Below are 23,945 nucleotides of genomic sequence, written 5' to 3'. Positions count from 1 at the left end.
TTGTCGTCAGTTCTCAGCAAAACTGGCTTGCAAAAGGAGTTTCCTTTTCAAGGTATGCAATACGCACATAGGGGAGGGCTTACAAAGCTCTACTGGTTCATTCTGTGGTCACACTGTAGCGTGTGACCCTGTTCCAGACCTGCTAGGTGTCATCAGTGGCTGACTGATGTTTCTGCCCCCATTTTGTGTATTCTGCTCTCCCATCTTTACTGTGAGGTCTTGTGGTAGTATTTGTATGGAATGGTTAGTAACAGTTAGGGGGGCTGCTTTTATATGATGGAAATTCAGGGAGGTATTGGTAGTCATGAGAAATAATGAAAAACATCACCATGGAGAGTGAATTTCATATCAGTCACAAACTGCACAAAAAAAAAAAAAACAATATACTGCTTAGGAAAAGAAAGAAGAGGAAACAAAGAAAAAATGTAGTAGCGTTTGGTGGTCTAAATTATGCAGCATACAGGATAAGAACATGCTGTGTTCTGACTTAAGTGATGAATTATTGTTCATGGTTGTTTTTCTGCCCTCTTTTGTGACCAAGTAGTTGTTAACTGCAGCTGAGTATTGGAAGAGGGGACAATGGGTTTATTTAAAGCATGAAGGCTTCCCCACATGGATCAGGGGACAATGGAACAGCCGTGGTGCCAATTACAGATTTAGATGCTTAATTACTTTAAAAATTATTCCTTATGCTTTATTATCATTGTGCCTTTGCTACCACTGAAATTATATAAGCATAGCATACGCAATACTCATTTAATCTGTTAAATGCCAGCTGTTAATGTGATTACATGCATTCATTAACTAACCAGTTAAAGCCATCTCAAATTCGAAGCAGCCACTGAAGTTCTGATGATTTTTTTTTCTTGATAGCAAAGTATGGAGGGGAACAAGCAGCAGTTATATGGCAGATAATGCAAGAAATGCATGAGTGCAACAGGTGCTGATGATAAAACTGCAGACATCCATGGGAAGTTAGCAGTGAGCCTTTACATAGTTGGTGGATCAGTGCTGTTAGGCCGTTTTTGGTTCTGAAACTGAAACATGCAATTGCAGGGTAGAAGAAATACCCATATAAATAATTAGATTATGCCAATAGTAATTAAATACTTATGTTTTGCCATGTTACCTAACAACTACTATAGCTACAGTTGGGTACCACAGTCTTCAGTTCTTTCCTTAGCTTATGAATGTCTTGTAAAGAGGTTGCCTGTATCACCTTGGAAAGAGTTGCAGTTCTGTGGGGAGCAGAATGGTCCTTCTGTCATTTGTAGCTGTTGCCACATGATGCCATGAATATGTTTGGTAGAAGTGAAGAAAATCTTTTTCTGAAATACTTTTATCTGATGAATTTCTTCTATGTATTGCTGTTCTTGGAGCACCAGTTGTGTGAGCTGCCAAACAAAAACTGTCAAGAGACAAAACACTTGTTAGGAAAAAATAGCAACGTAAATGTTGATTATAGATAACAAATAAAGGGGAAGTAAGGAAAAGAATACAAGAGTAGCACTACAGAGATTGAGGTCAATAAAAGTAAGGGTATAACTTTTGATGGAGTAACTTTTTCTTGAGCTTCTGACATCTGTCCCTTATTCCTTGGTAGTAATGAGAGGCTCATTTTTCTTTGGTAGGGTGGTTGTATGCCATCTGGAAGAAGCCTTTTTCCAGACAAAGCTGTTGAAACCCAAAACATTTGTGTGGGTGTGTGTGTGTGCAGTGCAAATGCAAGATCATTCTAAATGATCTTGCAAATGATCTAAATGATCTGCAAATGCAGGGTAGTGCTAATGCAAGATCATTCTAAATTCAATTAGTAATAAAAATATCCTTATTAAGAAGAATTAGTTTTATGCCTGAGTACCCTGGGCTTCACCAGTGTTTTTTTGGTTGGTGTCTCTGCCTCACACTATTGTGTCAGGCGTAATAAAAAGAGGGGAGTGGATTTCTGATGGTAAAGCCAAAATCAATGACATCAGATGAAACAATATAGTTTTGTACTAATCTTAACTGCATATCTAGTAAATGTAATCTTGGAAAGTACAAGGTACAAGATTTCTTGACCTAGTGAGGCAGCATGTGGCCAAGCCCCTGCCAGTTCTACAAGCAGTCTGGCTTGTGCTGGTGGCCTCCTCAGTGCGGGTGTGCAGCTGGCTGACCTCTGTGCCATTGCTTGAGCAGCACAGGGCAGGCAGTGCACCGACTTCTGTCTCTGTGCAAAGCTCCTCTTTGCGTAATGTGAAAAGCTAATGTAGAGAAGCCCCCGTGTTAGCATTTACAGCAATGTGTTGTGGACGATAAGTCTTCTTCCCAGAGGGAAAATGGAAGCAGCAGTGAACTGCTCTTTCCTGCTTAGTAATAACTGAGCAGATAAATGTGCCTACCTTAGCATTGCTTCAGGCACTGCTACCTACTGGTTTGTCTTTGAGCCTTAGCTTCCCATGATTTTTTTTTTTACCCTCTGGACATGTTCTGAAATAAAAATATTTTATATTTTGCTTATTTATTTTTTAAAATGTTTTTATTTCAGGGCTCCCTTGTCCATATCCCAAAAGCAGCTTGCTCATCCTTGCTCCCTTTTCAAATCCAGCACATTCTATGGAGTTCATGCCTGATGCTGTTCACTTGCTCTGAGTTTACCTCAGACCAAATTATGCCTTCAGTTGTTTTCATACCATATAACTCCATGCAAGATTTTGATCTTTTCTACTTGCTATTGGAATTACAGAATTATGGAATATTCCTCTTCTATGTGTCTTATTAGATATCTTCCCACACCCCTCCCACACAACAATCCCTCTCCCATCATTTTCATCTCTAATTAGACTTCTGTCCCTGCAACTCCTTTTTTCCTGTAGTCTTTCAGTCTGCACATTTAAACATGTTGGGCGCTGTGTTTGGGAGAAAAAAAGATCATTTGTATTTTGAGCATTTATTTATGGGAATCATAAAAATGTTTAATTCATTTCTCCTGAATAGGATCAGGAACCCATGTGACCTGCATACCTCCTGTGATGTGAAGGTAATTGGTGACATTGTGTAAGTTTTAAGTTGTTCTCTTGACAGTAACGTGGTTGCGAAAAAACAGGCAGAACAGGCAGAGGAGACAGGCGACTTCCTCCTCTGCAGTGATTTTTGGATAGGTACTTGAAAGCTACCCTACTTTTCTCAAGTTAGAATCTTTTAAAGAAATGGTCTGAAATTATTGAGCTTTCTTAATTTTTCATTGCAAACTTGTATTTCAGATTACAAGTTCACCTTTATCTAGCAGGGCCTCCCAGAGTAGTTTCATCATTAGACTGAAAGTTTAGCATATCTTTCTTCTTCGAAGAAATGAGGCTGGTTCCAAGACTCAGGCTGTAAGAAAGTACCTTGACAAGTTAAGAAACATTACATATTTACAAATGTTGGAATCTAATGTGAGAAACTGTTGTCATTAGTTTCCTGTCAGTATTGTCAGGGGAAAAAAGAAAGCATCTTGAATGAATCAAACAGCTTAATCTTCTCAATTTATGTTTTTGTTTCTGCAAGATTTTTTTCGTAAGAGATCAAAGGATGTGTTTCTTGACATACTTTGGAAGTTATGTGTCTGGTGGTGTATACTATTACTAGATAAGCAATTCCCTTTTGATGTTTCTGTGTAGCTAGCTGCAGCCAACTTTCAGGTCTGTAGATGACTGTGTGGGTGCGGAATAAGTTACCATACTGTCTCTGGGGATGTTGTCAGGAAAGCGGCTGTGCAGCAGGCATTTTGAAGACCTTCTAAAGATTGGCTTCCCTCCCTGCCACCCCAAATCTGTGTGACTAATACTAATGAGTTATAGTTTGTGAGTAGAGCTCTTCAGAAATGTGAATTTTTATTCATTTGGCTGTTGATATCTGTGCAGACTATTTATAAATAATACGGACTTCCAGAAAATGAAGACATTTTCTTTGTGAATCAGTAGGTTATGATGACAAATCAGGAACAAGTAAGGCATTTGAGCTTTCTTTAATAACATATTTTACATAAGCAATTGTTTAAAAGAGACAAGTGTAGTCACCAGGCACCTGAGAAAAGACTGAAGTGTTGGTTGGAGATGTGAGAAGGGTGCAGTTATACAAAACCTTGCAGGTGACTGTGAAGAGAAATTTGGTGCGATTACGTATTGAAGAAGAATGCTGTGATTTCATTGTACTGAAGCTTCTCTTTCTGTTACTGAAACCAGAGATGTGACCTTGTGGAACAAAAGCATTTTATAGTTACACAAATATTACAAAGTGAAGATTCTAGTAACACACTCCAAAATATAGACCAGAAATTGGAGTAGACTGGATTGGCAAATTGGACCATAAAAATATTGTGTGATTGAAACTGGTTTGCTATTTAAACATAAGTGCCAAGTGTAGTGAAATTTTTCTCTTATCTTGAATCTGTAGTTTCAAAGAGCATGTTTTATATAGAGAGTTCAGTAGCTGCAATGTGCATCCTGTACACACACTTTTTTTCCTTTCTCTTTGTTTTCATCCTTCAAATTTTTCCTATGTTTCTAACATAATTTAGGATGAAATTAAATAGTTCGTCTTTGCATATAAGAATAACATGACTTAGCCTTTATTGATATGATTTGTTTCGAAATTTTCTTCATATAGAGTATCAGGCTTGGCCTTTAGTCATATTGTGATGAGTACAAGTTGTTTTTTCACTAGCTGTATTTTGAGTGCTAAAATCTCCACCTCAGCAACTGGTAGGTGTGCTACCCCAGAAGGTGTGTGGGGGCATGGTGTAGGGAGACTTGCAGGCTGTGCTAAGCCAGCAGCATATACTGTCGCAAGGCAAATGGTCTTTTCCTTGAAGTTACTCTTTTGTAAGTGACATACCCTAGGGCCTGTTGGAAAGGAAGGTCTAATTTTTATTTATTTATTTATTTATTTATTGTAGAAGCTCCGCCAAAACTGGAAGAAAATCCTGCTGAAGCATTCACTGACTCATCCCTCTTTGCTCACTGGGGCCAGGACCTCAGTCCTGAAAACAGGCGTATTGCTCTAAAGCAGTTTCAATACTACGGCTACAATGCTTACCTGAGCGATCGTTTGCCCCTGGACAGGCCCCTGCCTGATCTTAGGCCTAATGGGTAAGTGCTCTAATTGAATCTCATACTACATGTCCCCAAGTTCTAGACTCTTTTTCATCTGGAGGTTTTTTGTTATGCGATGTTATATTGGGTGGCCAGAATGAGTCGTCTGTATAAAATGCACAAAGATGGAAAGTTTAAAGTATACACTAAAGTGCCCGACTTAAGTCATAGTAAAGTTCCACTAAGAACCCGTTAAAAGTCCCCCAAGTTACTTGAAAGCTTAATGTCACCTAGAATTTATATGTGACAACCAGTATTTTATTTCTATGGAAATGACCTTTTTATTTAGAATTTTAGTTTTATCTAAAGTTCTGTCTACGAAAAGAAGAAAATAAGAGCTACTCTTTTTGAAATCCCAGGACTGTCTAGTAAAGGCCAGTGAGCATGTGAGACTGGTCTGCCACAGTAGTAAAATAAGCAGTTCAGTCAAGCAGTGTGAACCAGCTGGAAGCCCCTGGGGCCTCCAGTGGAGTTTCATTGAGCTGTTTGCTGCTGAAGCATGTGTGTTGGCAGGGTAAATACACGCACTGTTAGGCCATGTGAGCTTGGCGAGGCAGATGGGACCGGGGAATGAACAACCCTCTCTTTAATAGGTTTTAGTCCTTTAGGTTAGAAGCTCTAAATTCTGGTAAGAACCCTTACAGGGAGATTTAAAATGCAACTTTTCTTTGGCCTCCATGTTACATCTGATCCTCTGAAGTAGTGGATGAAAAAGAATAGTGGGTGTTTCGCAACTCATTTCGTTTTTTAAAAAAATAATTGATAAAAAAGCTACAGATATGTACTGAATTGAACCAATAACCAAGATGTAACACTCTAACCAAATGCTTTAATCACTAGCACAGCAAGCAGTAAATGTCACCATATATTAGTATGGTATGTGAATATATGTCAATTATATTAATATATTGGTTGCATATGTTGGATATTAGCATACATTAATATATCATCCAATATTAATGGCAAGATGTGAGCACAGTTTCAGGCAACAATTTAGAAATTTAAAATAAACCTATGTTACAAAATGTGATATATGAACATATGTAAATATATATGTGGTTTATTTATTGCAATAACAACCTAAGGTAAATGAAGATATGTGCAATTTTATTTGTCTTGTTGTTAAATCAGTTTTTAGAACTGTCTTTAGGGACAGTCTGTCTCTTCTTGTGATCATAAACTGATGTAGAAATCTTCTGTGACTAACAAAACATCTCTGACAGAAGTATGTCTGCTCTTGAATCTCTCTTGAAATGATTCTCCGGAATGACTTCAAATCAAATATTTTGTAAGTGTAGCTATAAAAAGAATAAAAAAGAGAAAATGAATATTCCTGAAGCTGAAGGAGACAAGTTGTGATTGGGATTTTGAAAGAAATTCCAGTTCGAAACAAACAGTGGTCCTGTCTGGACCTTCGTTTCGATAGAAGTTTTGGTCTTCAATTATCTGCCAAAATCAGTTGAGGCATTACAACATGTTTGTTGATACATGCATACAAAATAATAGCTGAATGCTGGTAGTCCAGGAATATTCCCCCTCCATCTCCATCATGGTTCAGGAACAAGTGGATAATCTGACACTGAAATTCTGAACCTGGGGAAAACAAACTGTTTTCAGACAGTATGTTTACTGTTCAGTGTGTATGTACCACACTGTGGGACACATTGCAACACATTATTTTGTTGTTGAATTTCAAGGGAAGGAAGAATTTCTAGTCCTGTATGTGAATTCTTATTTACATGAGAGAATTCCTCTAGCTATTGCAGGAAGAAACTTACCCTCTGTGTTTTTCTTTATACTCACCCATTTTTAGAATTGCTAGCACCTATTTATAAAGCCTATTGCATTAGTCATTTCCAGACTCTATATAGATACATGTAAAATCTCTAGGGGCAGACCTAGACTTGAGCAGCATAACTTGAAAGCTAAGAGCAGCTTGGTCTGAAAGGAGCACGCAGTTGTTTCAAGTGGCGTGGAAGCTGGACCTTAGCCAGTGCATATGAATCTGTTGTTATTAACGGATCTGCTTAAGATGCACTTTAGACATTTGCTGGCACATAGTAGGCAATCTGGCTGCTTGTGCATACATGTAGAGGGGAGTCAGGCAATTAAGCTTAAATCAGTGTCTTTTCGTCAATGCTAATATATATTGTATTCTAAAGTAGTTGTCTTGTTCTCGAAAATGATTGAGCAGTACATTTAAGACAATTAAAATTCCTTCTTCAAGCATTGCACCGTAAAATTGGGCAAGAAAGCACATCATGAAAGCCAAAGCAGAAATGGATGCAGGAAGGGAACTGACATTACAGAATACTAAGAAAAAATGTAATGTGTATGCTTTATGTTTGAGCTACCTTATTGATAACTCAAATAACAGCTAACAGATATAGATCTCTATTTCCTTATCGAGATTATATGCCTCTGTTCCTGCAAAGCCTCTTGATATCAAGAAATACAATAGACCTTTTTATATCATTCTGGTATGACTCAGCTGCAAACTTCTTGTTCCTTTCTACAGTGTTCTGACAGTTGACATCAGAATAACTTAATGGAGGAGTTCAGCATCTCTTTGCAAGGTCCTGAAATCAGAGATGCCTTTCCACATACATAATCACCACAAATTATAGCATAGAGGATTTTCTGATGTTGATTTTTGCTAACCTTTAATGCAATCAAAATATCAGAGGATAATAAGAGATTGCTGAACCATAAACACACATGTAGGAAATGGCAAATATTCCACTTTCCTAGCCCTGTGATGTAGGCAGCACAGTCCCTGTGTGCAAACAGAAGTGTCTGCATTCATTAACTAGGGCAGGGCATTTAGCCCAAGTGGTTTTTTCTTAGACTTCTTTGGAAGAAGGGGACCTCCTCCCCCTCGCCCCCCCCCCCCCCAAAAAAAAAAAAAAATCAGTCAGAAAGATCCCATGCATGGACTACAGCTTGGTCAAGCACAGACTGTGCAGATTGTGGCTCCTGTTGCACCTTGCAGCTGGCCTTTTTTTTGTTGCAGGTAGTGCACAGGTGTGAGCATAGTGTTCTGTGGCTGTAACTTTCAAGATTTCCTCACTTGCACTGTGAATGTTTACACCAGTGCAGTGCACTCCCCAGACTAGGTTGTGACTCTGCAATCTGTTGCAATACAGGTTATAATAAATAATTCTCATAGATATTCAGACCTCCTGAAATAATAGTCTGGCAATAAGCACTGAAGTAGTCTCAGAGTAGTTTGGTTAGATACCAAAAAAAGCCCAAAGAAGACGGTCTGATTCCTTTGCAAAGAAGGGCCTTGCCCATTTAGTAACTACTTATAGTTTCAACCAGTTCACCACTTCCAAGATGTATTGCTTAAAGGATCGATCCAGAAAGGGGAACAGTGGTAAAAGCCTTGAAGAGGATCAAGATTAGGCTGGTGATAAACTGGCCTCAAGCAGAGCAACTGGGATAGCCAGTGCGTGCAGCTATGAATACAGGGTGGCAGAGAAAATGATCAGCTTCGTTACCACGGTTCAATTACCATTTAAAATAGTGATAGCAGTGAAAGAGGAAATGAAGATTCATCACAAAATGAATCAGTAAACATAAATAGTTGAGCCACAGTTCTTATAAAATCTGTATCTTTTTGCAAGGATTTTAGTGACATTTGTTTTATTTATGCCAGAAATCCGAAGAATAGACTTTTCTTTCCTCTCATACATCTTGACTTTCTGTTTGCCATTTTGGCTGATGACACAATGTTACCAAGTCATGGAGATAATGCAGTTCTGTTTCTGCTTGTGCTTTTGAAAAATTCTGTTTGAACTAAGGCATCCTGCTGGATGAGTTTTTAGGAAGAATAGCTTACCATTCCCTCACCCTCCCCGCCCCCCCCCCCCCCCCAAAAAAAAAGAAAAAATTGCAATTTCTTCTCCATTATACTTATGCACAGTTGCAGAAGATCTCAATATAAGTTACTAATTCATTTCTTTTAGAGTTTTTTTTTTAGACTAATTTTAATGCAACTGACTGAATTGCTTTAGCATAATGTATATATTCTGGATTAATATATTTTTTCCAAGGCACAAATATCTGAAAGAAGATTTCTAATGTATTTTCTCCTCCATTTACCAGAGTTGTGCTTGATATAGAACACCAGGAGTTCCTCTTAATTCCTGGTAACCATGGCAACTGTTCCTTTAGTGTTATTAACCCAATGGAATTGAATAGAGTTGGTTGCTGGAGGTATTTTTTTCAGCTCCATGGTGATATTTGCTATTATAATTATTAATAATATTTAAAATCTACTTTTAAGAATCATTTAATCATAATACTGAAATATGCTCAATACTTGTGTGAATTAGTTACTAGTGATAGCCACAATTTGCAGAGTAGTGTCTGAGGTGCAGGCAGGTTAGGAGGTTAGTCCAAGGGCCTCAAATGAGTCAAAGGCCGAGCTGTCATTAGAACTCCCAGGTTCCTTGTTGCCATGCAACCAACCAATTCTTAGCAATTACTGTATCTAAGATTTTGAGGAATACAGTTTCATCCCTTTGTATACTCTTCAGTGTATGTTTGACTTACACGTGTAAGTGTTCGACTTGTAAACTTTTTCTATAGCTGTTTCTTCTTCATTTCTAGAAAGATGGAATCCTATTTCACATGACATATAGCATGAAGCTATATGTGAATATATATATATATGAATATATAAATCACATATATAAATATGAATATATATATGAATATATATATGTATATATATATATGGATGCTTATTTGTGAAGCAGTACAAATTCTCTGTTTTGTATGGAGTCCCATGTATATTTGTTTAATTGTTTAATTCCAATTTATTAACAACAATAAAAAATAATACAACAAATTATTAACAACAATGAAAAAGTAGATACTCTTTTCTTTTGGTATGGAAAAAACAATATAAGAAGGTAAAGATAATTAATGAGTCTGATTTTGGGGGGAATGGGAACTCAATTTAGGAATATATCTGCTTTGAAAAAGATTGCGTTTGATAAGGACTAAAGAGGTTAGACATGATGGGATCCTAATTACGTTCTGTTGATCTTTCACAGTTATCTTTTGCCACATACTGTGGCAAGATAGGAGTCATATGTCATTTTCTCTTGACTTTGCTTTTCATTTTAAAAGACGCAATGGCAATGGAAAATCCTGTCCAGTGTGATCTGATTGGGGGGGGGGCGGAATTACTGAATGCAGTCAGGAAAATGATACAAATCACCTTAAATGGAAGTAAGAAGCATCAGAAATCTGGTTTGAGCATTTCAGTTGATGCCAGTGTTATGATAAGAGTCACGCAGTGGGGATGGAGGGCGTTTGTTCATCCGGAACAGAAGATCAGTTCTGCCTTGCTCTAGTTGTTTTCTGAAAGATCGTTTAAGTCTTTTATTGGAATAAAAATACTCGGGTTCCTATCTCTATGAAAGGGCCTATGGTGGTGAATAAAATTGAGGGACCACAGGCCTGCATGGGAAAAGCTCTTAAGCACTCTAAATTAGCATTTTGTATATTAATTGCCTGAGCAAGTTCCCTGCTTAACACAGTGATTTATTTAAACACCTTCAGCGCCTCGTTTTGCCTGCGCTCCTGCTTTCTTACCTTGTGTGTGTGCTTCTCAGCAGCTATGTGCTTTACAGGCTACATTCAATTTTGCTGAAAGTTGCAGAACTTGGGTTTCCTCTCTGAACTGAGTGATAGATCCTTTTAGAAAACTTTGATGGCCAGTAACACCCACCAAAACCACATGGAATCATAATTGCACCCACTTGAAAAAGCCATATATAGAGAAGGTCCAAACATAAACTTTTGTGAAGTTGTAGCCACTGATTTTTGAAGAATGATGAAGTTTTATTATGAGTTGTCTTCAATGAATTGGCATTCATTTAAAAAAAAAGATAGTGGGCTATAGGTGACACTTCCACAAGCCGTTACATTTTTACCTGCTCTCTCACTCAAAAAGGGATGTTCTTTCAGATCTGTTGAAAGCTTCAAAGAACATATTTCTGGTTTGGCTTACTCTTATTGGTAGAAGTAAGAGACTACTTACTACCTAAATTTTTTAAGACTGTGTTTTCTATTTGCATGTCTGTATAATTCTTTCATGTGGTGATTCAGGAAGAAGGGCCTAAATGTGAAAGAACTGCTGAATTTTGAATATTATCCATGTCTCTGTCTTTCTGGATATCATGTGACCCTTCTTCCTGTCACCCTCATCCTTCTAGAAGCTTTAAAACCATGTATCATCATCTTGACCAAATTAATTTTTATGTGACATCTGGCATGGGAAGAAGAATATTTGCTCGCGGCTTTCCTGGATTGTGTCTGCAGATTAAATAAATTTTAAAAAGCTCTGTGCTTTCTCTTCTGATTGAAGATCAAATTAGTGATGATGTTTAAGCAGGCTTTGAGAATTGTGATCCATCCACAGCCCCTTTAGCAGCTCCTGTTTGGAGTGAATCTAGGCATCTGCAAAGGTAGCCACTTCAGCGTAGTCTGGAGACAGAGAAGGGCATTGACATCAGTTATTTGCATCTACAGAACATATCTGGAAATGGCTGCTGATTCAGCCTCTGGCCTCAGTCCTAGTGGAAAGGAAATAGCTGCTCTGAAATAGACTATTCTTCATCCTAGTAAATAATTTCATATTTGAGAGAGAAAAAAGGGAAATTAACTGTTGTTCATAAATGTGACATTAAACTGCTAAAAGTTTCAGAATAAATTAGTTGATTATTTCACTTAATAAGCTTCTGCTTTTATTAAAAAGCAAACATTTGTCACAAAAGATACAAGTTGGAAGAAGGACTTTCTACTTGTCATGAAATGTAGAAGTTGAATCCTTTCTGAAATGAAAGAAAAAAAGAAAAAACACTGAACAACTTTGAAGTGGTAGGCAGCTCCTTCACAACACTGTTTGCATCAGCAGCTGGGAACATGGTCAAAAATAAATAAAACACTTGCAGACAAACGAACCAGGCCATGCAAGTATTCCTCATTCAACTTAAAATTCTTTAATGGAGTTTTCAAAGTCAGTACCTATCCTTCTATCTGCTTTTCTGGATACTCTGTCTGTCTTAGATCTTGTAACAGGATGTTCTTTTGAGCTGGGTCTTTCACTGTGTTTTTACCAAAGTGAGAAAGAATAGCCTGATCTTGATGGGAACTGCTGGTGAATTCTGCAGCAAAAGTAATTATCTTGCTATTGAAGATGCTTTTTGAGGTTTGAGGCTAACTGTTTTGTCCTGTCTCTGCTGTTCAGAAAGGCACTGTGAATAACTGCAGATGGAACTGCATTTAGATAGGAGTTTACATTTGGTTTGCAAGATATTTTTCACTGCTTGAGGTGTTGAGTTGAAAAGTGAATTCACTCTAGGCTTTGATTGCACAGGCTGTTTCAGGAGAAACTGTTCTCACCTCTTTAGATAGGTGATCACCTGCTTCTTGCCTGTGCTTGCTCTGAGCAGGTGTGGGGACCTTCTGATCTCTGCCTACAAAACTCTTTTGTCATTGTTATGGCTGGGAATAGATTTTGTTTTTTTTTTTTTAATCTGAACCTGTTTGTGTTGACAGTGTGACTTCCGACAGCTTACATCCTTATCTTTCACCTTTTTCTTCAGATGCAGAAACCTTACGTTTCCTGACAGCTCCCCGAGGTCAGCATTGTATTCATATTTGTTAACGAAGCGCTCTCAGTGATTTTACGCTCCATCCATTCTGCTATTGACCGGACTCCTCCTCACCTGCTCAAAGAGATTATTTTAGTGGATGATAACAGTAATAATGGTAAGAGTTGTTGATTGAATTTTTTTCATACAGATGAGATCATAGGTAAGAATCTTGCATCGTAGCTCTGAGTCATGCCATTAGCATTTCAAATAATGTCAGCATATTTTCTCTCTCCCTTGTTCCACAGCCTGCTGGGCTTTGTCTTTAATCACACACAAGTGGGACTTGTATTATGTGTTTTATATATTTATATAAAAAGCATGTGTACAAAAATACAATGTTTTCTATACTTTAAGGTTATGTTAAGTAAAACAGTGTCACTGGAGATCAGAGACCTAAGAAATATGTTTTACCGCTTTGTAGCGCTCCAGTATGCTTTGAAGGTAGCCTGCTTTTTGTGCTCTTCTGTTTCATATGTGTGCTTCCGTGTGCTTACTCACTTTTGCTCTTTTGTGTAAAGCATCTTCCTGTGTTTCTCTTCTTAGATACATTCTTTAGATTGCTATTTCCTTCTCTCTCTTTCTGCCCTACTCTCTCCTTTCATTTGGCTGTTGTCATTAGATGGTTTTGGCTGTTCATTGCCTTGCTGCTTTTCTGCCATATGTCTTCAAACAGATTTCCTCTCCTTGGTGTGAAGGACTGGACTTTTCCTTTCTGGTGGCTCAGTGCTTGTCTAGGTGGTTGTCAGGCCATGCTGGGCATTGTGTATGAGTTTCGTTCTCTGACTAGATTAATAAAGAAATGTTAATCATCTGTACACAGGATGCTGAAATTATAGGAAATTATAGGAAGACTTGTCTCTGCTGGGGGGTTAATTTTGATCTCCTAAAATAATTTTGAATTCATCCTGCTCAGGGAGAATGATAAATACATGTTTTCTCCTGTCCTTGCCATCATTATAGCTGCTAGGTAATCCCTGTGGCTAGATCCTGGGGCTTGCTGCTAGTCACAGTTTTGCGTCAGTTTTGTATAGAACAGAAATTTAGTAGGAAGCTAGTAAATATCTTCTCCTCTTAAGGATATATGTTTCTGCACCTCCTCTTCTCTTGGCTATCAATGAAAGAAAAGGTAAAATCCTCACTCCTTAAAATCATACCACCCAACAACTTTATTTAAGTTTTTTATCAAATCTAATTCCATTCCCAGTGAATAATGCTACATTTAGAGTCACCTACAGCAGACAAAGCTTTTCTTGAAACATCTGCTCATGGAACAGTGTGGGTAAATTAAGACACAGGATTTATGGGTTGTTTTTCTTAGTTTATGGCACAATTTGTGATGTAGCAGTGGGGCAAAATAAAAGAAAAATCACATGCAACAGCAAACAATGAGAGAGGTTAAAATCATGCATGTGTTCACACACTCGTGGTTCAGAAACATATATGTGGTTCAGAAACATCTTGAATTCAATGAACATTGAATATATTTTCAAGTACACTTTCCAAGTATATTTCAGATGCCACTTGACACATGATTTTACTGATGTACTCTTTCTGGCCTTAATTTCCCCCTTCCTCTTGCTCATGAAATAAACTAATTTGATGGGGTAATATTTGAGGTACAACTTCAGTTAATAGACTTGTAATTAATATGCTTGTAAAAATTCTTCCAAGCATCTTTTAAATAGGTCCTTTTAATATGCCAAGAGCTGAATGAATTTGGCTGGGGTTTGGTACTGCAGTGCCTCTGTCCGCAGAGGAGCTTGGTCACAAGAAAGCCAAAGAAGAAGAAAAATGATCTGTCTGAAAAGTAATTTTCAAGGATTCCTAGAGCTTGAATCTGATTTTATAGAATTTATTGACAGTTACACCAGTAAGTAAATTGTGGAGAAATGTCAGAAATGTCAGTGTTCCTGAGAGCCCAGCTGTCATTACAGCTGTCTCACATGCACTTTTTGCTGTCCAATCTGTGGGCTTGTCAAAACTATTCTTTCCATATTTCTTATGCGAAATAGATTAAGAAATCATAGGAACCAACTAATCTTTAGAAAGACTCATTCAACCACATCTTGTATTAAAACCAGTGTTAGTACTGTACACTACCCTATTTTATGATTGTGCTGTTTATTCAGTCTTATCATTCTTATTCTCCTGTGCCACAAATCCTTAGGTTTTTAACCTCAAATAGGAAGACAGGAAGGTAGCCTCTGCTTTGGCTGCCTTAGCTTGATGTTATGTGTTGTTCTATACAAAATCATGTTGTGCAGAACAATACTTCATCTTCTAGAAAATGTCAAGCCCAGCCAGGATTTTCTGCTGCTCCTCTCACCCCTTTTGTGGTGCCTGTTCCCTGCAGTTGAAAATTAGATTCCTGCAGTCCTCTTTATCCTATAATATATGCTGAGGATCTGGTGACAGGCATCCTTTTGGGGAGGATGGACAGTAGATGGCAAAGGGAACAATTCTTAAGATGATTTATGAGTTTTTCTGTTATTAGTTTAAATCTTAAAATATTTATTTCACAGTGTAGACTTGCTTTTACAATATTGTATTTTCAAAATTTTTGTTCTCCCCTCTAGCACCACTGAAACTAATTCTTTATATTTAGTGTCATTCTTCTTTTTTTTCTGTTGTTATTAGTGTCTCTTTAGCTTGTGAATATTGCTGCCTGTAAGATAACTGTGTTAGTTTGGGTTTACCTGCATTGTTACCTGAGAGGGTACAAGCTTAATTTGTGCTTGCATCTGGCTCCAGGCTCTGTCTCTTGTAGAGGCATGGCAGAAGCCTAGTTGTGAGGAATGTGTTTGCTTTCAAACGTTTGGTGAGGAAGCAGTCTTCAGAACTTGCTGTAAGATATTTTTCAGTGATGCCACAGACATGGATCTTACAGGTGGGAAACATTGCAGTATAAGCAGTGACTGGATAAAGCAATTTCGGTCAGGCAAAGTGCAGATGAACACATTTTTAATTTGAGTCTTGTGCGCTATTTGATTGGATTCACCTGGTATATTGGATTAACATAAAAGCAGATGTGATGAGTGGCACTACCAGAGGGTACGTGTCTTGCCAAGTTCCAAGGGTAAAGTGGTGTTACTTCTTGCTGTGGGACATATTCCATATCTTCTTCTGAACACCTCTTCCCCTCCCCCCCCCCAATTTCAGTTAATCTAGCCTTCAGAAAAAACAAAACAAAACAAAAACAAAAACAAACAAACAACACCAAAAATGGAAGAACTGGTTGCTTCTTAAAATGACATCAACGTGACCTCAGGAGCAGTGTATTAAGTGCATGACCAAAGTCTGCACTTTTTATGCGTTTAAGTTACAATATTTTATTGCATGCACTTCAGGACAAGTCAAGCAGATTATCTATGACTTCTTCTAAACCCAAGTGCAGTTATTTAAGTTCTTAATTATGTTTCAGGAGACTTTAATCTCTTTGTGAAGCTTCTCCTTTTTTAAAATAAATGTTTGAAGTTAGGATATCATGCAAATGCCAACCTGTGCCATTTAAAAGCAGAAAATGGATTTAACAGATCATCGTTTGTTTTACTAAAGCAGTTCACATGGCTTATTGTATGCATTTCGCTCTACCATGGAAACTCTACTCTTCCCATGGAATTCTGATAATCACGACATCTAAATGTTTTGTATTTGCTGTCAGGTAGGTAGCTATTATTTACTTTAGTTGAAGTTAAAAGTGCATTGGTGACTGCTCATGTTCTTCAAAACAAAAATAAGAAATTAATTTTTAAAAAAACATAGATGAGCATTTTTCATTCTGGTCTCAGTTGGACTGATATACACAAAAGTAACCTTGATTTAGGCTGTCTTACTGCAGTTTCTGCTATCAGATGAGAATTGTTCTTGTTCTGCTCAGGATTGCTGCTTGCCTTTCAGAGATGAGGAGCTCCTTAGTTTATAAGTTGGCAATAAAATATTTATTCATTTTGATTTCAGAAGTGGCGCAGGTTTCCAAATGATACATTCGAATTGAGGAGAGGGTTTTGCAAAGATAAGTCATTAAAATGCCTTTAAGTGACCAAGACTGCTGCGAGTTAACTAATCCTCAGAAACATATTTAGAAAAAGCATTCCCTGACCTGGCAACTACAGAAATAGTGTTTTGCGCAGACTGTTGCTTGTTCCATCCTGCTCAAGGGGAGGAGGGTGGTGACCTTCTTTACTAGTGGCAAACTGTCTTGGCTTTTGAGTAGTCTTTTTGCTGGCACTGAGCTTTTCTACATTGTTGAGAGCCTTTTAGTGATATTTTCAGCTGATTAGAAATCTATTTTAAAAAGTCGTTGTGAACTATGGCGTGCACAGCTTTGTGGCATGGCAGTGTGCATTAGTGCGTGCGAGGTATTTTTTATAAAATTTAACATAGCAAAAATTTTCTTTCTCTGTGGCATTTTTTTTATTAAAATCATAATGAATGTTTCAGTAGGCTCAGATTTCATAAGATTTCTTGCTTTTCCTTTTAATCATTTCTTATGAATGAAATGTGCTAACATGTTCAGCTTAATAATTCTCATTCTTTGCCCAGAGATTTCCATTATCACTGCTATTGAATTGCAGTAAGAATGCTGGCTATCCCAGCACACTAATTTTATGACTGGCAGTGCTGGAGTGTAGTAGTAGTGAGAGGAGAAAGGTGGGACACATGCAAGTGCATTGCCTCTGAGAGATTTGCAGCGTTGTCCTCAAAACATTGAATAGAAAGCTTTTCAAAAAGCCTCCAGAAACAATGTTTTCATTAGAAACCTGTATTTCTTTGCTAGTTATCTTTTAAAAGATATTTCAGAATAGAAGATTATCTAAATTGTTTTCTTAACATAAGTATTGATTAATAAATGACCAAAGTACTATCCAAATGCATGTTAGATTTCCTGTTGTAGCATGACTTGAAGGCAGTTTACCTGCAGATCATACAAAATCAAGTGCTGATTTTTATAAACTCATTAATAAATCTTCTGGGGGAGTTTTTAGGGATTGCTGTGCTTCTATTTGGCTGCTGCTTCAAGCAAGGGGAATTTTTTTCCTCCTACTTCAACCCCAGCAAAACATGAAGGCAAATAAAAACATTTAACAAACAAGGAAAAATCAAAATTTTTTTTGGCCTTGTACTCAGTTTGGGGCCATGGTTATGTGTTGTGGAGGCTTTGCTTTGTCTGTATAGATTCATTCCTTCCATTAGGTAAAGGCCTTGATTACAAACTCATCATCATGGCACAACCAAACCTTACACAAGCAAACTTGGTGGTGGTGGGAGCAGAGACTTAGATGAGAGGGGGCTGTGCTGTGCTACTTAGGAGTCAGATGCTAAACAGCATGTGTTTTATGTATGGACTAGGAAATCTCTCTTCTTTGTAGACATGAAAACACATTTTGGCTTTGTTACAAAATTATACTTTTTACTTGCATAGTAACATTTTTTCACTAAGACTTTAATAGTAGAAGTAGGACAATTCTTTGAGCAAGCGATTTCTAGTACATAGTGCGGATGCTAGCACTGCGATGAGGTGTGTCTTGCCTTGTGTGACAGCTACCGTGGATGAATCTGAAAATAGGTAAGAAGAAAATAACCAGAAGCAAAACATAGTCCTGTGACCAGATGTTTCAGAAGACAGGGTGCATTAGGAGGCTGCAGAGATTGAGGAATGTCAGTCTTGTTCTGAGGATGAAATATATTTACACTTGTGATCCTATCTCAATGCTGCCTAGCCATACAGCTCTACCCTCTTGTGGAAAAAAATTAAGAACCACTAATCTCAACAGACTGTGAGATAAATATGGACAGTGGCTCCTAAAGACAAGGTCCTGGAGTGGCTCTAAACTGTTCTCTTCTCTTAATTGTCAGTCATTGCCCCTGTTATACTCAGTTTCATCTTCAAAGAGAAGAGAATTTAAAGTAGGCATAGAAAAAGATGTAGTAGTTAAGTGCATAAAAACCTGCTTCTGTATTTTGAAGATAGCAATGAAATTACATCAAAGGAAGTATGGCATACCCAGAGGAAAGGAGCAGTAAAGCAGAAAAGAGGGATGCAGCAGAGGAAGAGTGCTGTCCCAGCTGTTCTTGCCCCTCTTCTGTTTTGATTCATCACTCTTCACGCCTTTGTCTTCTCCCATGTTCACTTCTTTTCCTTCATTCCTATTTCATCTAATGATGATCCCTACTCTTACTTCTTGTTCCCTCAGTCTTCTTTCTTTTTCTTCCTCCCAGCCTGGCAGTACACTCTTTTTCAGATGTTCCTTTCCTCATCATTTGGCTCCCTCTGTCTTTAGCTGCATTAATTAAACTTATAATTTATAATTATAACATAATAAAGTGAAATGAATCTTCTTGTTGAAAATAACTATGTGGTCACTGATTTTTTTTCTATCCCAAGATAATTCTGTTCATATATTGACTAATTCTGCTGTCAACAGTTCATTCAGATCATCCAAGGGAGACCTAATGACGATATAGAATTCCTAATTCAGTGTTTTAAACATTTAACTCATTCGGTACCAATAGAAGAGTACTAAGGGGAATAAAATCAGTTCTTTTACACTAAGAATTCTAGAAGTTATCATGGATTGTGTATGCTACCTATTTCCACGAAGAAGCAACTTGCAGTGTAGTCTAATAGATACACATTCCATATGTAGGCAGAATAGAGAAGTTACTTTATGCAACTCCATACCTTATCACCAGATAATTCTTTTCTTATAGTCCAGACAAGGCCTTTTCCATTAAACCTAGCTTTAAGATTGGAAAAAAAAAATCCAGCCATATCCAAGGGTGGGAAGAACCAATTTAAGTGTCATCTGAACAATATCTACAAACTCTATTTAATTCTGATGGAAGATAGTTAGATGGAGTATCTGAAATACAATATGCAGGAAATGCTAAAAAAAAATGGAGCTAAGAAACCAAATCAGTGGATGATTTCAGCTGCAGTTCTACAGCTTTCTAGTACTTTTTTTTTTTTTTTTTTTAACCTCATAGCAAATGAAAACCAACCAAAAGCTGAGCTGGCTGCTTTGCACTACGGCTTTGTTTTAGCTTGAATCAGGGCATACCAATTTGTACTATGAATCCGTCTCATATATGATCTCTTCTCACGTTAATCAAGCACATCAGTGCACAGGGAGTTTCTTTCTGTTCCTTAGCCCTTGGGTCTGTTTTGGCATGACACAATCCTTAGTGTGAGCACAGCCATTAATTCCTGCTGTCAGTTTGCTGATCATATTAAAGCACAAGGACAACCTAGGGGAAGTATCTGTGTGATGATAAATAACTGCTTACTGCTACTCTGAAATATTCTGGAATATGATGTGGCTCAGCTTAAAGGAAATGTCGTGTGTGTGATTCAAAAACTCCATGTGGCCCATGGTGGCAAAGGCAACTGTCAAATTCTGTAAGAACAATCCAGTTTAAAGCTCCGTCAGCAGCAGTGAGGAAGTCACCCCTAGAGCTGTGGAGGTAAGTGTAGGCTGGTAGCTTCCTGACTGTGAGGATGCCAGAGCAAATGCTGCATTCCTCAAGTTCTCAATACTTTGATTTAGCCTCAAAATAAATGGAGATTTCCCAGGAATTGTTCAGTTAAAAAGCCTTTCTTTTCCCTCCTTTTCTTTTCTAAGGACTCTCTTATGTTCAAGGAATTATATCGTCTTCATTCAAGTATGCTTGAGCAGGTTTGGTTGATAGCATTCTCAAACAGATGTTACTGAATTTAAGTAGCAACTGAGTGTGGTCATTATGTGTAGTAACATATAGTCAAATAAAACTTGTGAGAGAGGTGCCAAAAATTTTAGTGTTAGTAAAGTAAGGCATTGGTAAGGCATTATTTCCTTTTGATGGCTTTTCTTCTTAAAGTATCCTTACATCCAGTAAAAGTTGTAATTCTAGCAATGTAAAACTTTAGCATCGTAATCTGTTACAAGCCTGAATACTTTTTTTTTTAAGGACTTTCCATGTCTTTCCTTGTCAAGTGAATAGTATTTATAGTTGCAAGAGCTTTTTTGAGGAGAATACTATGAAGTGTGAAAGGAATGTTCTCGATTTTTCTATACAAAGGTTATTTCTTGAAGTTGATCTTCATAACCCAAGCATGTTTTCCTTAAAAGCAGGAAAGAATTAAATGATAACTTTCATAAAATTATTGCTGAGTTCCTAACTTATATTCTTGATAAGACTTCAAGGCAGAGCTGATAATTTCAAACAATTCAACTTCCCTACGGTAGAATTTGGAAATTGTTGATACACTGCAGACCCAAGACATTAGAGGTTTAACTGAAGAAGTGTTTAAGAGTTTTTAAATAATCACCAAAGGATAAGAAGCAGTTTATAAAATCATGTGAAAGAATTGGAATTACATGTTTACTCTGCATGGGTACACAGACACACATGTGTAGGCATAATTAGGTGTTCTAAATCTGACATTCTGAAACTATTACAAGACTGATGTTCAAGCACAGAGGTTTCTAGCAAAAAAAACTCAAATTGATTTGCAGATTAAAAAAAAAAAAAAATTATGACTTTTGGCATGCTGATAGCTTATGTAATGGGCTTTTTCTGTACCTTTGCTTGGGATTTAACTGTTGAAAGTGTCCTCCAAGTATGTTGAATCAAGAAACTTAAAATTACAGGTTTCATGTGAGCAGTTCACAAACACTTAATTGCACTTGTTCACTGTTAGCTATTTGTGATGTCCATATTTAAATGGTGCTTTCTTCTTACAATAGAAGAGTAATATATTTAGAACAACAGTTCAAGTAACAATTTAGGAAGTTTCAGGGTTATACAAACATTCCTAAGAATAGTTCTTGGCATACGAATATTTATAAATTGTCAAAAGTGGAAAAAAAATATAAATATATTCATGAGTGTTGTGTGTGCGTATATATATATATTTTAGTTCAGCTCTATTTAAAACTTTGTGGCGACTGCAATGAAAAGCTAGAATTTCCATTTCTGATTGCTAACATGGGAAAAATGGAAAAATGAAGTCTGAGAAGTTAGCCTCAAGAGTGTGAAAATTTCTCTCTGATTTTCCTCACCCAGTTTCCCTATGCTGTCTTTTTTCTTTTTTTCTTAGTTTTAAATTTTTCATCTAGTTTTTGCTTTTGCTTCAGCAGTTGTCTTGCAGAGAAGAACTGCAGAAAATAATGAAGTTACAGTAAACCTCAACTGCTTGGAAAAGGTGCATCCAAAACCTGTGAATATGTGGGCAAAGATGACATAGAATGATCGAGAGGCATGCCAGAGGAAATAAGGGGATTTTACATTTTGAGTTTTATGCTGTGAGCCTGATGAGACCAGTTGTTATGCAGTGGCAGAGCAGTACTGTCCAGGTTGCCTGATAGTCAGTTGACTCTAAAATGCAGCAGTGGTTTATACAGTTCCGTCTGCACTTTCAAAGACCTCTCTTCTCTTGACTTCTCATTTGAAATATGAATAAGTGTCTCTTCTAGTGTATGCACCAGGAGGAGTTCTGGAAAGAGTTCCAGGGAAGGAAGTATTAGTAATTCATATCCTTGAAAATACATTCGGAACAGTGTGAAGTACTTTTTGTTTTTCTCACAGAAAATCCTACAACAAAGTGGAAAACTCTGCAAAGCTTCACGAATCATGCAGGCATGGTCAGTTCGGCAAATCCAGTTTAAGGCAGTCAAAATTACCATTTTATTGCACACTAAAATTGGATTTTCTGTTGGCTTTGCAGATGTACACTTACAGTCCCTGGGGTGAGAATGGTATAATAATTGCAATATTCAAGCTTCCATCACAAACAGCTCTTTTTAAGTTATGGTGTGTTGGCTTTTTCAACGTGATGCTGAGATTTAACTGTTCATGTCAGCACTCCAGATTTATTAATCCTTGTCTAAAGCTTTTGAGTTTTGTTTGTAGTTTAAGGGCTGGTTATAAAAGGTGTTGGCCGTCTTTGAACACTGAAAGATATGACTTAGAGTAAAATGGAAAAATAGTCAGCAACTTTCCTTATAATGGAAAGTACCCTAGAAAATACGCCATCTAACTGTGGATTACTGCGCAGTAGCTCAGTCAAATTAGGGATTTGGCCGGGAAGAAAGGAAGTACAAGAATTGCTTAGTAGAACTGTGCAAGGTGATGCATGTTCAGCAGGCCATTTGGCTACAGAAAGTTCCATGTCTAAAAAGTTTTGATCTAGCTAAGAATCGGGTTGCTTAAAGGAGCGTTAAAAAAAATGGCATTTTGGCATTTTTTTTCTGACATTGTTATTGAGTTATAGCACTAGGATGTGAATTTCACATTTAGCAACATTAAATGTTAGAAACTCAGTGTTCTTTGGTGTAAATCAGGAGTAACTCTGTAGGAGTTAAGCTATTTGAAAGTGAGAAGAGTATCAGTCCCCAGACCTCTGCAGTTGTGCAAAACATCAGAAGCTTAAAATTTTATTTCAGTCTGCTGGCTTCTGTCATCTTTGAACAAATGCTGACTGAGTAGAAGAATGATCAGAATCATAATAATTGTGGATTGGTGGTTGCTGAAAAATTAAGCCATATTGTAAGTCCTTTCCTTAGATGAAACTGTCCTTTTGGAACCTATTTCATAATTCTCCAAAATATCTAGACACAACATTGTTACTGGATTCTCAAAGCCTTCGAAGTCTGGTGAGATGTGAGTATGTGCAAGTGGACCTATACTCTCTGCAAACTGCATAATATGTATGCCACTAACAGAGCCTCTGTGGGAACAGCTACCGTCTCTGAGGTGTGCGTAAGCTGGCTGTTCGAAAGGCAGAGGAGGGTCCGGCGCTGGGCACTGCCGTACAGCCATGTGGCTGCCAGGCTCTCTTCTGCCCAGCTCTACTTAGAGACATGCCCATTCTCAGACTGTTGGTCGGACAGGGAGGTTTTGGCACGTGAGAACAGTGGTGCATCTGGTTCTGGTTTAAGTGAGAGGTAGAGCCCACCTTCTTCTGGCTCTTTTCTGTGACTTTTAAAAAAAAAAAAAAAAAAGAAAAAAAAAGGTAAAAACATCAGGGAAAAAAAGCAATAAACTTATCTGGTGCTTTGAAAATTATTTGTACATATTTCAGTACCACTCTGCTCTGGAATTAACTTGTTTTTTTGTCATTTCAGTATTCTATTCATCCGATGAAAGCTATCAAAAATGGAAGAACCCCAGTGTC

General features: G+C 37.5%; 1 protein-coding gene across 1 annotated transcript in view; it reads left to right on the top strand.

Annotated features, from left to right (window-relative positions):
* The window catches only part of GALNT18 (polypeptide N-acetylgalactosaminyltransferase 18), a 191,670-nt gene that overhangs the window by 92,374 nt on the left and 75,351 nt on the right, over positions 1–23,945 (top strand). Inside the window, 3 exon segments of the mRNA XM_088525819.1 lie at positions 4,919–5,111; positions 12,740–12,762; positions 12,765–12,905. Of these exon segments, the coding sequence (XP_088381945.1) occupies positions 4,919–5,111; positions 12,740–12,762; positions 12,765–12,905 (357 nt within the window).

This window comes from Tinamus guttatus, unplaced genomic scaffold, assembly GCF_059628265.1.
Source record: "Tinamus guttatus ecotype Peru unplaced genomic scaffold, ASM5962826v1 Tinamus_guttatus_pri_ptg000240l, whole genome shotgun sequence".
Classification (NCBI taxonomy): domain Eukaryota; kingdom Metazoa; phylum Chordata; class Aves; order Tinamiformes; family Tinamidae; genus Tinamus; species Tinamus guttatus.
Note: the sequence above shows the minus strand (reverse complement) of the source record. Positions and strands in the feature narration are given on the sequence as shown.